This window comes from Saccoglossus kowalevskii, chromosome 3 (assembly GCF_978046115.1).
Source record: "Saccoglossus kowalevskii chromosome 3, keSacKowa6.1, whole genome shotgun sequence".
NCBI classification, from domain to species: domain Eukaryota; kingdom Metazoa; phylum Hemichordata; class Enteropneusta; family Harrimaniidae; genus Saccoglossus; species Saccoglossus kowalevskii.
Window position 1 is genome coordinate 38,709,540 of NC_140643.1, and position 16,820 is coordinate 38,726,359.

General features: G+C 36.0%; 1 protein-coding gene across 1 annotated transcript; it reads right to left on the reverse strand.

Moving 5' to 3' along the window:
- Positions 1-2,832: 2,832 nt before the first annotated feature.
- LOC100375038 (uncharacterized) lies at positions 2,833-7,537 on the reverse strand. Its single transcript, XM_085496626.1, has 5 exons — positions 7,298-7,537; positions 5,696-5,786; positions 5,129-5,194; positions 3,470-3,643; positions 2,833-3,323 (listed from the first exon to the last, which is right to left on the reverse strand). The coding sequence occupies exons 1-5, from the start codon at positions 7,535-7,537 to the stop codon at positions 2,848-2,850; spliced, it is 1,047 nt and encodes a 348-aa protein (XP_085352752.1). The 3' UTR covers positions 2,833-2,847.
- Positions 7,538-16,820: the final 9,283 nt, after the last annotated feature.

Genomic DNA, 16,820 nt, shown 5'->3' on the forward strand with positions numbered 1-16,820 from the left:
CGATGGTCGTCGCGCTATCCCGGGGAAATTCTCCTGTGGTCCGGGGTTCTCCAACACGTGTCAGGGGGGTCTCATCTGGTCTTTTTATCACGTCTGCTTGAGGTACCGGACCGGGAAAGTCACTTAAACTTTACAGTCAAATAGACGCACACAACGGAATACGTTTCAATAGCTAGTCATTAGCCACATCGAGAACGCCTGGAGGCAAACCGCCTCCTCAGGATCTCTCCCCAGCACTGACCAAGACTCTCTCGCCTCGTAGAGCTCTCTCTCTCTCTCTCTCTGACTAAGGACTTCGTCTATTTATTACAAATCAAAACTTAACCAATTACAAAGCAGTTACAAGAATCTAAGGCGTGACCTTCAATCATACAGCCAATCACACTAATAAGTACTGAACCTGTCATATCTTTTGATTAATCGTTCACTATATTACTAACTGCAAATACCCAACTGTCAGAAATAGAGGTCCGGATAGCGACGGTTATATTACAAGCAGTGAGTATCTAGTTATGCTTTAATTAATGAAGGTATACAATTCACTCACCTGAAAACATACTATGAGATGACTTTTAACTTGTTCCTATAGATTTTGTAGCCTAGGCGCAGTGAATACATGTACGATATACGTCTCAGGTAGTGAATTTGCTTTAGTTCTGAAGTTAAAATAAAATATTAAAATTAATTCATTAATATTACAAGCAGTGAGTATCTAGTTATGCTTTAATTAGAGAAGGTATACTATTCACTTACCTGTAAGCATACTATGGCATGACTTTTAACTTGTTCCTATAGATTTTGTAGCCTAGGCGCAGTGAATACATGTACGATATACGTCTCAGATAGTGAATTTGCTTTAGTTCTGAAGTTAAAATAAAATATTAAAATTAATTCATTAATATTACAAGCAGTGAGTATCTAGTTATGCTTTAATTAGAGAAGGTATACTATTCACCCACCTGTAAGCATACTATGGCATGACTTTTAACTTGTTCCTATAGATTTTGTAGCCTAGGCGCAGTGAATACATGTACGATATACGTCTCAGATAGTGAATTTGCTTTAGTTCTGAAGTTAAAATAAAATATTAAAATTAATTCATTAATATTACAAGCAGTGAGTATCTAGTTATGCTTTAATTAGAGAAGGTATACTATTCACCCACCTGTAAGCATACTATGGCATGACTTTTAACTTGTTCCTATAGATTTTGTAGCCTATGCGCAGTGAATACATGTACGATATACGTCTCAGGTAGTGAATTTGCTTTAGTTCTGAAGTTAAAATAAAATATTAAAATTAATTCATTAATATTACAAGCAGTGAGTATCTAGTTATGCTTTAATTAGAGAAGGTATACTATTCACTTACCTGTAAGTATACTATGGCATGACTTATAACTTGTAGCCATAGGGGGGAGGGGGGTCAGTCTAGCCACAGTTGAAATCTTTTAAAATATGATTTCTCAAGTAGTGACTCAGCTTTAGTTCTGAAATTAAATTAAATTATTAAAATTAATTCATTACATCTGTTATATTTTTATAGAAGAACCTTCCCAAATAAATGAAATTCTAAAAGTTAAAAATATAAGAGGTAGTCACTAAACCATGTACTTTCACACTCAAGCAAGAGAATAGACATGTTGGTGAACTAGCCTTGCACTGTGAGTGTTTTATTGTTTACACTCTGTAAAATACCAGTTTTTTTTCACAAATAAAAAAATTAAAAAAAAGAACTGCAGACCACACTTCTTTATATTTTTGAGTGGGTCAGCCATGTTTCTACATACAAAAATACACATAATATTTCTATTTAATTTATTTTATTTAAAAAAAAAAATATTAGAAGCATAACAATACAACGGCTAGATATGGTGTCACGGTTTGCTCCCAATTCATACTGGAATATTGCCAGCAATAATTAATAAAGCTTGTTCAGAAAACCATTTATTCCTGACATCATATTCAATGGCTAGTTCTCAGGATCTACAACAGTAAATAAATAAACAGAAATCATTTTGATGCGTGGTTTTTAGACGACACTGCCATATCGCACAGATATTCATCACCGCCATATCGAATTTGGATTTGGACCATACCATTTCAAGCTGCAGGGTGTCTAAACAATGACTCAACAAACATTACAACCAGTCATTACAAACATGAAATCCTCCACCCCTCCCAGTACACCCTACAGCATTAATGGTTCCTATACTTATTTGCATTTATGTACAACAAGCTTAGCCAATAGATGCACCTGACTCATCAAACTTTTGACCAACCACTCATTCTAAATATTGTTGAGTGAGGGCGCTATTTACTAATGAGAGGAATCTTTTAACAAATTCAACAGATATATATATATATGGACGCCCTCTGGCGGAGTGGAGTGGATATCTCTCGTTTATATCTGACAGGGGTATTTTGTTATTTATTTTTATTGCGACGAACATAGAATTTGCCATGTGGTAGTTGCGCCGCATATTTAATATGCATACTAAATACTTTTAACATGGTAAATTACTTTTTATATCTACATGATTAATTAATTATCCACTTCGTCCCAATCGCTATTTTCGCTGATAATCAGTTAAAGGGCGATGGTCGTCGCGCCGCGTCCTGTTCGATATGGGACTCATAGCGACGTATACAACGCATGGAAAATACGTTGTTTATTTACATGAAATTTGAACACGCGCTGCGCGACGACCACCGCTTTAAATTAAATTTACATGGACAGATAAATTTACACTTGAATGCATTTTTCACTTATTAATTCGTGAACTTAAAACTAATTCAATATGCTCAAATAGTGGAATTAAACGCAAGTGAAATCGTTTCACAGTATTTAATCATTATTTGATAACCATGTCAATTCATTGCCATTGACATATGGACCACATGGAAGTGACCCACATCGACCCTCTACAAAATACAACAACGCTCCATTGAGGTTTGCGCTACTACCATCTCTTCCTTCAGGATTACGGTCTACACAGATAAATTCCGTGTTTGTTTGGTCATAGTAATCGGACATCAAATAGCCATAATACTCTCTGGTCCACTCAGTTGACGGGCATTCATTACGAGCAGGAACCATTAAGACGGTACCACGAGAACGAACTCTGCACACTGCACATACTGCATCATGATCGTGCACAGCTGACAAAGGGCTGAATGTGTTCATCTGATACTCTGAACCATACATCAAAGCCCTGTACCCTCCGGTACCACTTACTACGTCGTCATGAATAGGATTCAATGGCAGACATTGGTAGTTAGAACCACTACCTTTATGAATGTGACGCGCTACTCCCATGACACCTAGTGGGCAGAATGAGAATACAGAGAACACGATATCTGACATTCCATTACAAGCTTGAATAAGCGTTGTCTTCATGAAATCATGGAAAAATCATACAAAAAATCCATATGTGTCCCGAACATTATTACAATTTTATTATACATACCTTCATAAACTAGTTCAGCAGTATCTTCACATGTCGATCTTCCCCATCTCACATACACAGATCCAGTCGTTCCATTTACATTGGTTGATGTACGATCATCACTTCCTGGTCCATCATCGTTATCGTTGTCATTGTCATTGTTGGACTCCGCAGATCCAATGCATGGAAATCCAGCTGCTCGAATGAAAATAATCTTTGAATAGATTGTGGTATCTACATGTATCCTATCCTATGTGCAGTGTATTCTGTGCATTTGAACAATTACATAATTTATATTAAAACAGATGGCGCCCAACTGCTGTCGTTGGTGGCGCACTTTTCATTGACCTCCGTGTCTGCGTGAAAGTGGATTACTGTTACATGCATCCGTCAATTGACTCTATCTTAGTCAATTATAAATTGATTGGTATCTTGTGTTATTGATTTAGAATTATGCTTTTTATATTTGTTTAGCTGTAGAAAGACATTTCAATGCTTGCTTTCTATTTGCTATGTACAATTCATAGCTGCACTATTTGATAAAAAGAGATAACAGATTAGTATGAATGACGTAAGTTCATTATTATTACACTACTTACGCTGTTTAAGGTTACTGTTAAGAGGCTACGGTAAATGATTAGTCCCAGTTCAGACGCAGTCCGAAAACTTATGTGCATCCGTGCGTGCGTCCGGACCTATATCTTAGACATGTACACACACTTCATACGCAATATTATACATATGCACATCAATTTGTTTCACAATATGATTCAAGATGGCGGCCATTTATGTGCTCAAAAGTGATCAAAATTATGCATTTCTGGCATTCCGGAACCGGATCTCGGCTATTTACACGTGGTACATACACTGGCCACTTTGTTCTTATTAATGCTGTTCCAAAGCAATATCTCTCAATATGAACAAGAATTCGTTTAGCGATAAGACACAAGATGACTGAATGTCAATCATTTTAATGATAACAAAATCATCATAACAGAGCATCAGCTTCTGGATCCATATCTCTGACATGTTTATGTTCAAACTATATTACTACAAACAAAACTATATATCTTAAATGTTATAACTAACGCGGACTGTACCATGCATGGCTTATTTTACCTGTTTAGCCTCACTTGTATTACTGAGATTACTGTACATTAATACACTGTTAGGGAATTGTTGGTGCATTACTGTTAGTACATTATTATTAGAAATTGCAGGTCTAAGATTGTTATACATTGTAAGAAATTACATAATTGTTAACTTGTATTTTTTGATCTACTGATTCACTTTCACTGTAATTATCAGTAATATTGTTAGCTAAAGTTTATTGATACATTCGTGCACGTGCATCAGTAAGGGCGGTTAATATATTTCTATACTATTTTGCATATATCAAAATATGACACTTAATGTTGATGATTGTAACTTAATTTATTGAGTACTCAATGATAACTGTGTCAGTGTGTTTGTTGTTCTCCCCTAAGACTATTACTTGTAATGCATAGGTATATCAACGCCGAATTCCTCGAACCCAGTGGAAATTGTATGGTCAACTAGTTCAGAAACTATATTTCTTTTATGTACGCATTCGTGCTTGGTGAGTCCAGGCTACATACACAGTAGGATATATTAATGCAATACAAATTGTAAGACGTTGCTAAAAGTAATAATACTTACGGATTCCAGGAATTCCGTTGTCTCCAGGGAGGCCTTGTGGACCAGGGGGTCCTTGCAATATTGACACTAGAAGAAGAGGGGGAACAATGATAGAAGTCAGCACATACAGTTATAAAACAAACAATCACACGAACAAACTACTAACCAATGATGGACCGGTAAATGAATCAAAACAATACAACCAAGTGGTCTTGTTACGCTGATCAGGAGAATCTCAACAGCAAGCTAAAATACAGTTCCATAATGTTGACAGTTCACGCGATAAACATTCCGAATATTTGTTTATTGGCTCACAATTATAATCACATTTTGACGTGCTTTTAATAAAGAATAAGAAAGCACTTTCTATTGGTTTAAAACACATCTACTTTATCACTGTCTGAGGTTCGTTTACATTCTGAAAGAAAAAACGACAATAATACTATTCCGACAATAATACCATTCCGAAGTGTACTATCCGGGAAAAGCATATTTCCTGATGTTACGTCACACTGTTGTAATAACACTTTTACATTTTTTGGAATGTCTTGGTTATTGCATATGCTCATAACTGAAAAGACAACTTACAGTTCTCAACCAGCCACCTGAGATCAGTTGTGACGTCACGTTTGCTCACGTGATGTTCTGATTTTGTTTCATCTTCTCCACTGAGTTGTGTCTGAAACACAACATAATTCACATTATTTATCATATGTTATTTGATATCGACTCAAATTAACGTGTAACAGTAAGAGGCACACATTACACACCTGTCCCCTACGGTCGTGAATGGGGATGTATGATTTATATTCCGTGTATGTCAAAATCGTTTTTGACCGAATGGCTGAATAAAATGACAAATCATAATTTCAGTGCTTTATTGGACCATTTTTCAACATGTATGATCAAATTTCTTGCGATTTGGTATGATGGTTGAACATGCAGGTTTATTGACGCATGTTGTGATGGACTTTGATTCTCGCATATCCAGAATAGGAGGTTATTTAGCAATGGGGACAACCTCATGAGCGTTAGCAGATTAACTGATATTTAAATGTTCTTTAAACATTTTTAGCATATCTGATCATTCTGTATCCTTGAAAATTAGGCGCTTCCTTGTTATTTTTACGTTGGTACAATAGCTTGACCCTGAATTGGACACAATAATGTACTTATGAGAAATTGTTGAGATACGACTATAATAAAATATACATAGCATTGTGCTGATTTTGTTGACAATAACCATTGTTTGTTCTTACTATCTAGCATAATATCATGCGCCACAGTCGCTTGTTTGAACATGTTTTGGCCAGTTTTCTACAGATTTGAGCATGCAGGGCTACCGTTTTTCACATCAATTCACAATTGCCAACCAGTGCTGATTTTCATTTCTGTGTTCTTTTAAGAATGCACATAATTTTGTATAGAGTACTTTTTGTACAACTTTTGTACTTGTATATCATATGCACACACACACACATCCAAACATACATGCTGTCACCATTGTGTTTTTTTAAATGCTCTACAATAACATTCATGAGAATTACAAGCTATGTGTTTTAATCTAATCAGCTTGTGTACCCGCTCTTCATTCTTCCCCGCTCTTGTAATTTTTAGCTTAAACAAGTATTGTTGTTTATAACATAAAAAGGTATTATTGTGCGTCACAATCATCGGCCAAAGTCCACTCACAGTAAAACATTTATGTGGTGTAAGCAAACACTTATCACATACGTCACTGAGTATACTTCTTTTTAACGAGTGTTACTCTATTTGACAAACATCTTTCGAATGTTGCGATACTTTGACAAACATCTTTCGAATGCTGCAATACGGAATCGAAGAATGGAAATATTTACAATTTAAAAATAATATTTAATGGATTGTTGAGTAATAGTAATAGTAATTAAAATGCTCAGAAAATGTTAATGTAATGAGTCCTATATTTGATTACATTGTGGAGCAACTTCTAAGACAAATATCTACAGACAATTGAAGAGCGTGCAAAATTTAAGGTTGTGCAGACGTTTTTCTGAAAACGTGAGATTAGGTTGTTTTGTGAATCAGTTGTCAGTTTAATATACTGGTACCCACGAAACCAGCGTTCACCTTGCCACCTTCTAAACTACACAGATCTATATTGCTTTTCAGGTTTGAAATAACGACAGATGTCCCGAGAATGTATCTTACCTTCAAAACTTTCAACTCTAGTTTCAAGTCACCTATTGATCGTTGCATCTGTTCATTAGTTGATTGCAAATCACTCAAGACGTCAAGTGATTTTAGCATGTTACTATTCTTGAAAAACAAATATGGAATGCATACCACACAGAACAATAAGCAAAACATCAAAACACCGATTCCACAACGCAGTTCTTTCGCAATCATTCTACCTTTCCCATTGTCACTACCATTATCTCCAGGAAGCATTGTGGTGAGTTCTCATCTACAGTACCCGGACACAGTGTAACATACGAGACACTAGAGTTGAGTGGCATTTCACGTGATTTTATATGAAGACTTATATTGGCTGTGAGTGTTAAGTTACAGAAAGTACCTACTCCCTGCTATTGTAAATGCGATTGTATGAGTGGCCAAAACAACCCTGAACATTCTCTATAACAAAACACATGATGCCATCTAAATTAAAGTGTACAATACATAAACGTGTATTATAAGAATGGGTAAACCAATTACTATTGTGATTTTTTATTTGGTGTTATTTCTATCTACTAAAAAGTGTATAAATATTTCATGAAACCATTAATAATACTTGCTACCACCTTTAGTTTATGTTTATTGTCAATGTCATCTTATAACGAGTCGGCTATTATTAGACTTACCATTATTATTCAAGTATGAATCGCATCACCCATAAAATACTTGTAATATGAAATTACCAGACACAGGATTTAGCCCTTATCTGTTATCAGGATCGACGTCAAAGAATATGCGAATACGGATATCGAAACACGTATAATGCAGAAAAACTAAGTTTTCAAACAAGCGTTGATTTCAAATGCACATCGATTTCCTGTTATTCGCAATGTACATATGTATATCTCTTATGGGTGGATGGACTTAACAAGGTCATGTTAAATCAAAAGATAATCAGAAGAGTAAACCTTAGTTATGTAAGATTCCAGGGACAACTGTTACGTTGCTAAAATTGCTACCTTCACATGGCGAAATTTGTAATCCTTTGTATTTGTAGAGGGTTACAGCAGTTGCGTTCACGTTAGTCGGGACCCACTCGTGACCGATTCCGCTCGTGCCGAAATCACGCCCTCATTCTTCGATTTGTTATTTGATCCAATGTAGCATTGCTAGCACTTAAACATGCGTCATTCATTACTACAGCATCCGATCATATCTAGCTGCACTACTCATCAATGTCACATTAGTATGAATCAGTATATGTTCATTTAAATTCACCACCGAGGGCGTGATTTTGGTTCGTGCAGACCGTTCAGGCAGCAAATCTATTGAAACCGAGATCGATTTTTTTCGGCACAGGTTTCGGCATGTGCCAACTCGGCCCGAGTCTCGGTACGTGTCGAGAACTCTGACGTAAATTCCACCATACTGCCAAAACAACTTGCTTAGGTGATCTCAAATAAATTACATCAAATGTACGAAGGTGTCATATTAATAGTGAAGCCATACTTGTCTTCCACCAATCAATACGAGTATCGATTGAAACTTTGAAACAAGGTTTGCCCTTGACCCCAAATTTGGTTTTGAAGATGATGTTGGAATCTTGGCTGAAAATCCATCTTAGATGCCAATTACTGTATAACCTCCGAGCGAACAGCGCTGGACTCATGAAAAGTTGCTCATAGTTTTGTGTCACAATTGATGAATCATCCAGCAGGAATATGGGCTTTGCTATCAGAAGTTAGAGAATTAGTGGAATCCATGATCTTACTGAGAAATTCGGATTGCCGCTGTCAATGATGTTGGCTATAGCTGTTACATAAATACTGCATCAAAGTTTTCCAACAATTTCGACATTGGGATCCAAGTGATATATAACATATCAGCAAATTTTGCAGTTTCTGCTGAAGCGAGCAGAATTACCAAAAGCTGTCCCACAAGGATGGACAGACTTTTGGGAGACTTGACAGTCATTATTAGGGTACAACTACTTCTGCATTGTTTCTGATCATTGCCTTCCAACTTAATTCCCTTCTTGCTGAACCAGAGAAACATCTGTCCTTTTTGGGTTCATGACAAATGTCATTAATATTGAATGGCACATCGGACTAGAACTTCCAGAAAGTGTATTCGGCCTTTTTTTGAATGCTATCAACTCAAGTTTATATGAAGTCTTGTTTGCTTAGGTTGCCACTCACCTGACTTTCAAGCTTACACGTTAAGCTGTTGACTACGAAGGTTATATGGAATGTATGACTAAAACGATGATCTGTCCACTGTGTCCATAGTACTGCCAAATCAGGCATACCAGAGGGCTGCTCAAAAAAGAATTTCTCGCATAGAATTCTTTACTGTTGATTACCCATAGTGCATTGTGCTCCTGCAGGGGCTAGGAAAAACTTTTGTTGATTTACTATTAAACTAAGTAAGTTCAAGACTATAATCTAACTTGTTTTGCGGGAATGTGCTTGTACCGTTTTCCATTGGCTTTGTAATGGCTAGTCCTCTAGATAGGATATACTTCAGTGCTGTGGTACTCTCAGTAATAGTGATGTGATATTGGGCAAATGTTGCAATGGAACTTTATTTTCTGATTCATGAAGCACTAGTATTGACGACTACAATGACGACTATGAATGCAACGTGCATTATTCACATTTATTCCACTAATATCACCTTTTTCAAACAAGAACGTATAACAAGTACAAGGATAATTAAGTACGAATAAACGAATTACAAAACTTTCCTACAAACATCGCTTATATAATATTAAAAACGATGCGACCTTTAGCATCATGCCCGCCTGCCATAAACCGATGAGCCTCGCTGGCCACTTTCAGTGGAAAACTCTTCCCATATCAATGGTCTTAACCAACCTTTCTGAATTCCGTCATTGATGGCTGCACCTATATCTCTCCGTTCCGCCTAGACAGACAATGAAAACGACATGTCAGAAATAATATACTCTAAACTACCCCAATGTTTCCATGCTCTGGTAACCTTCTCTTATTAACTTGTAGATCACGTAGATATATATGCAATGAGAGGCTGTAATTATCAAATTGTAATGCGTGTATTATGTAATTGTTATACACTATATACCCTGGACGCAAATGACCTCAGATATCTCGTCGTGAACGAAACACCGCGAGACTTTGCCGCAAACATAGTGTTCTATTGTGTCCCATTGTCGCCAACCAAAGGCGACAGTATTATGCTCAATAAAAATTGAGTAGAAAATATGAAGTACTGCTAGAAATGATTGACAGTAACTCACAAAGACTCATTGGCGTTATCAAATGGTTCAATGGCTAATGATAGAGTTACTTTGGGTTTGAAAAAAAATGCGATGGTCTACATGTTTTAGAAATATTTAATACATCCATTTAAAATCCGTCCATGTGAATGTAGCTGAGGGATTGTGAATGGGTGTATACAATACAACACAAAATGATTAAATATTAATATATTAAAATGAAATATTTGGAAATATGGTTATTTTTGCGATGTACATAATGACTATATGTACCACATGTTAAAAGCGAGACAAATTGTTTGAATCGGGCTTGAGCGCCAATCATGAAAATAAACAGTATTGTAATAAAACAAATCATCATGTCTATAATGTGATTATTTGATGTACCTTACCTCATCACAGGTTAGAACAGACCCTGTAGATCACCCATTCCAGATTATACCGCCAATTAAGATTGTATTATGACTCTAAGATTCTTAGCAATAAATTCAATTCAATGTGTTTTTATAGGGGGTTATCGGTAACCATTTAGTACATGATTTGCACCTCAACTCCCAGGAATAAAAGAATACAATATTTCTATTGAATATACCAAACATAACTCCTTTCATATATAAAAGTAGCTGCAGTACCTAAAAATTGCTTTGTTTGATATACATCTCATACAATTGTAGAATATAGCACTCACTAATCATATTTCATTTTTTCAACCTATAAAAAATCGTGATATGAAGAAATAATTTTCAAACATTTTTCATGACATTTTGGAATCTTGTTTCTTGTGACCCAATTTTTTAAAGGGCGGTAGTCGTCGCGCCACGCATGCGCGAGATATATGGGTCTCATATAAACAAAGATGGCGACTTTGACTATTGTGCAGATCAACGAGTACAAACTGAAACGTTACGAACTTTAATTAGGTATTTTTTAGTGGTTGGATGGTATCAAAGGAGTCATCGGCCGTAATTAGTGCAAGTCGCACCCAGGTAAAACCAGGGGCGTCGATCCATTCTGAAAAGTGAGGGGGAAACTTTTGTGTCCCCGTAAGCGGCCAATGTCCGCGCTTGCGCGAACAGGGGGTGTCTGAGAAAGGGGGAACTGCCCTATGTTCCGACATCTCTATGTTCCGACACCACTATGTTCCGACACCCTTATGTTCCGACACACAGTATACTTGTGTCAAACTTAATCTGACTAGCCATGCGTGACCTTTTACTACCTTGATATAACCAGGATGTCCTGTGGGTTAATACTGGAAATCCAACTGTAGTGTAGTCCGGCCATGATGCTCGAAAGTCCGTGAAGGCGGGATCTTGCATAATGTTATCGGATAATTATCAAATAATTATCAAACAATGTTGCCCATTGTATCATTCTAATACTTCGACAATTATTTGACAATATCCGTGTCTGTTAGATATGGTTCCAACCTTAAATCCCCCGATTGCCTAACTTTCGAAGTTTTAGATCGGTAATTATCGGAGAATTATTTTACCTTTTTTATGAAAGTTGTACTTCGATATTCATCAGTCGCGGAATTGCAAGGTTGCCGTTTACATCCGGTAGCACCTTTCCAAGTTTATCTATTTGTATTTGAAACTGCCTATTCGCTCCATTGTGCAGTCGTCGATTTTGTGTTTTACGTTTGTGTAAATTACCCAAACTTCTTTGCTACATATGTTTAATTTACTTATGTAAATCTTAGGTCAGTCAACGTCTCGCCATCTATTTGAATTCCATTTGTATCTATATGTAATTTCTTGGCAGTGTAATATAGCGTTCTCTTAAATAAATAACTAAATAAATAAATAAATAAGTAAATAAAATATTGAGAAAGCATGAAAAGACTTATTTTCAAATACATGAATATGTCATGACTAATTCATTTTATCATAGACAGGATTTGCCCAGGAAATGCCATTTGATGATTTTGAATAACGTATAATAAAGTTAATGAATTCATAATATCAATAAGTAATGGATTATACGATGTGATATCCAGCGTAATACTTGTACGCTACACCAATATAGCTTTAATTTGATATATAACATGATGGTGTTTGTCTTAGCTATTCCTATTTAATATGTGACAGGCTATTACGTAATTATATCATTGTATAAGGTTGATCCTATAAAATCCCCTTTTTATTTGACGCTGTGTATAATTTTTTAAAGCTAACATATTTACCCTGATTTTCGGGGGCAAAACGGCTCAGATTCTACAGCCAAAATTTATTTCAAATAAATTCCCATGTTTCTGTCTATTTTATGGCATGTAAATTTGACAGCCTTGTCTTAATTTTAATTGTACAGTCAGTATTCTGGAACTAGACTGATCGCGCTGAACAGAGAAAAAACATGTTGCTTTGTTCTACCATGGGGAGGGGTATTTATCATCTCAACATAGGGTTGTCGGAATATAGGAATGTCGGAACATAGGGGTGTCGGAATATAGGAATGTCGGAACATAGGGGTGTCGGAATATAGGAATGTCGGAACATAGGGGTGTCGGAATATAGGTGTGTAACCCGGAGGAGGGATGTGTCCCCCTCAGAAGGTAGAAATCTTTGAAAAATGCAACCAAAATGAAGTCATTTGGTGCATACTTGGGGATTTTCATTCTTGATCATTATAAATACAGTATATGTACACAGAACCAAAGGCCTTACACAAACGTAGGCTTTGATATAAGCCTATTATTGATATTTGGGTAAGTCAGGAAAGTGGAGGGGACAGTTGATATTGTGTCCCCCGCCCTTCAGAAAGTGGGGGGACGTGTCCCCCCGTCCCCCATGATCGACGCCCCTGGGTAAAACCTCATATTGTGATTTCCATTAGAAGAGCGCATTGGATTGTAGGTAAATCTATTTTTATCAACACAAATGTCGCACATGCGCAGCGCGACGACTACCGCGCTTTAAATTTTTTTGACATCGTAAGCACCCATGACACACCTTATAAATTGTTAGGGAATATAGGAACGTTCTGCTACGCCACGCTTAGAACTACCGCACCCAGTTATATTAACTGCAGTACAACAATGAACGACATGCGATTCCCGCACTAAGAATATGCCATGTCAAGTTTCATGTCGATAGCCCGGGATCGATAGTCTGAGGGTTCAATGGCAATTCAATTGTGAATTAATGAGCCTTGGTGATGTTCCTGATGAAATATCCGCCTTCTTTATTGGGAATACCCTAGATATAGGTTCGAATAATACAATTTCATTTTAACACAAAACGGCAACTAGTGATAATCCGTTCTTATATAATCGGTCACTTATGTACAGGAAATCTAGTCAAACCAATGAAAGATATGTGTACGGTAAAAACAACATACCCTTAGTTGTAGTTGATATCAATAGGCGTACATTAGATGAAAGTGGTTCAGTCAGCTGTTTCTAAAGGTCAAATGCGCTGGTTAGTTGACCCTAACTGCACTGAGCATTGCTTTATTACTGGAGTAAACGGTGAGCAGTGATGACAAAAAACACGAGAAAAATACTTACAGGAAAACGTGAATACAGTCACGGTGAAAAGGTCACTGAGAAATAACAGTGAGTTGGGACAATTGTGAAAAAGGCTGGTTTGTAGTTATTTTTGTTCGTGCATTGACCCCAAACACTGCCCTGTTATCGCCATAAAACCAGGCGTTTTAATAATAGCCAGCGCAATGTATTATAATTAGGGATTATCCAAATGCCATGTACTAAATTTGTTCATAACGTTAAAGTGTGCTTTTTCTTGCAGTTAATTTTGTATTCAAAATCATGAACAGCGGTATATGTATGATGTGTGTGCATGTTGTTTCAGGACATTTGCATGTCTGTTTTACAATCAGTTTAAATTGATTTTAATGGGGCGTTTTTTTCTTCTAATATAATAGTAGGAACGGTTAGTGCTGCATAATGGTCAAGGAAGCTTTCATGGAAAAAGTCAAACATGACAAATTGTGGTCGGTGGTGCTCGATTAATATATAAGGCTATGTATATAAAATCGCGCACAATGACCACCACCCTTTCGCTAGAAAAAGCACATTATCTTTCTTTTATCATTATATCACTATATTGCAAAGTACAAATTGGGGGCTGAAGACCAGAACAAGACATGACTTGTCTCTGTACATGTTTGAGTCTGTCACTGTTATTTCTAATCATACTCCTTGTAATACGATTCATATCAATATATCAATCATTGAACGTTACATCCTCTTGCTGGGATTGAGTGATGACGCCAACTTGATGTAGTTAGATAATATTAAAAACTATGCTCACTTTATCACGATCAAGAGTATGGTCACCGAAATATTTGTTTGCAAACACACATGATAATTATAAATCATAAGTAGTTAGACGTTGAGTTGTCCCAAATTATTAGGGTGTTCTGGCGAATCAGATTTATTTTTAATGAAATAACAATTAAACATAAACTCCTTTAGAAATAGTTCTAAAAATGTTGTATTTGATACTGGGAAAAAACATTATGAACAACTGACACATGTCAGATTAATAGAGCATGTGTTGTAATGAGTACGATGAACAACTGATACATGTCAGATTAATAGAGCATGTGTCGTAATGAGTACGATGAACAACTGACACATGTCAGATTAATAGAGCATGTGTCGCAATGAGTATGATGAGCAACTGACACATGTCAGATTAATAGAGCATGTGTCGCAAATGAGTATGATGAACAACTGACACATGTCAGATTAATAGAGTATGTGTCGTAATGAGTACGATGAACAACTGACACATGTCAGATTAATAGAGCATGTGTCGTAATGAGTATGATGAGCAACTGACACATGTCAGATTAATAGAGTATGTGTCTTAATGAGTACGATAAACAACTGACACATGTCAGATTAATATAGCATGTTAAATATTACATGTTAGTATTAATTTGTTAAATATTGACGATTGCCGCTGTAGGCCACAGTAACTGTTTTTTTCCCAGGAAACTACATCGGAAATCCAATTGCTCAGTCGATAGATGCTGTAGTTGTTGTGAACTTGCAGTTGATGCTGTAGGCGCGAATCTTTTTGTCTATGAGTGGGTTTTAGTTTTTGCTGATATCACTGAATTTTCTTATGCATGTCAGTATATGTGTAATCCACTGTAGGTAAAAACAAGCGGAAAGAATTTATTTTTGTTAAAATGAGCTATTTATCGAATGCTATTGAAAATAAGAAATATGATATGTAATATATGACGTATTATTGGTCTTTTTTACTATAATAAAGTGGGCGATTCAGCATTGCACAGATTCCAAGTTCATAAGTTGAAAACTAAATAAACTCTTCACATTTTTGGACATCTTCAATGTTTTAACACCCAGGCTAGTTGTCTGTACGATTATTGTAACACTGTTCAACCTAAAACAATGCTCGACGGCGTTTTGAAGATAAACACATTGTCACTCATTTGTGAAAATTTAAAAAAAAGGTCAAAGCGTCTAGGAGCTATTTTTTTAAAGTTCTGGGATGTGCACTAAAAAGAAGCTGAGATAATTGCTAATTTGCATAACAATTCACTCACTAAGGAGTTTGTTAATGCTCATAATTAAAATGGCTGTAACAGTTCCAAATTTAAATGTATTATCGTTTTGTTAAAAGTTAAATATAGTGCATAACAAGGAGATCCTGTCATTTCTTTTTTTCACCATGTTTCTTTTTGATTATTTATGTACAGCCTTCTTAAATCTTGCTAAGCATTCAAAAGAGAGAATGTTTGCACCTGTTATCTATTTTTTAAAATCGTTTTTTGAGTATTTTCCACTTTTCACAATTCTACAAAATTTTAACAGTCTATAGCCAAGACTGTTTGGATAAGTGCCAAGTGCCCACGACCCTGCATCTATACCTTAAGCTCATTGCTACGAACATGGAATTTGGATATATGCCGTAGCAATCATGTGTCATGCACACTATCACCATTGAACATGGCCAAGTACTTTTTCAAAGCGTCCATGTGATTAACGACCTCATCAATGATTAATTAATTATCCACCTTGTCGAAATATCGCTGATAAAAATCCTCTAAGTTAAATTCACATGGACATATGAAATGACAATAGAATGCATTGTTTCACTGGTGAATTCGTGAAGTTGACACCCATTTAATAAAATTCAAAATATCAACACAGTGGATTTAAACGCCAGTGAAAATAAATGGTTTCACAATATTTAGTGATTATTTGATAACGTCAGATGATACTGATTTTATTGATCATAAGGAAACGAGAACAAATTATATTATCTATTTGATATCATTTCAAATGTGTTAGATTAT

Excerpts from the sequence above, each read along its gene's own strand:
- LOC100375038 (XM_085496626.1), bottom strand. The coding sequence starts at position 7,537 with ATGCTTCCTGGAGATAATGGTAGTGACAATGGGAAAGGTAGAATGATT. Across the intron at positions 5,787-7,297 it reads TAGAGTTGAAAGTTTTGAAG|ACACAACTCAGTGGAGAAGA; the intron begins GTAAGATACATT and ends GTTGTGTTTCAG. Across the intron at positions 5,195-5,695 it reads CAGGTGGCTGGTTGAGAACT|TGTCAATATTGCAAGGACCC; the intron begins GTAAGTTGTCTT and ends CTCTTCTTCTAG.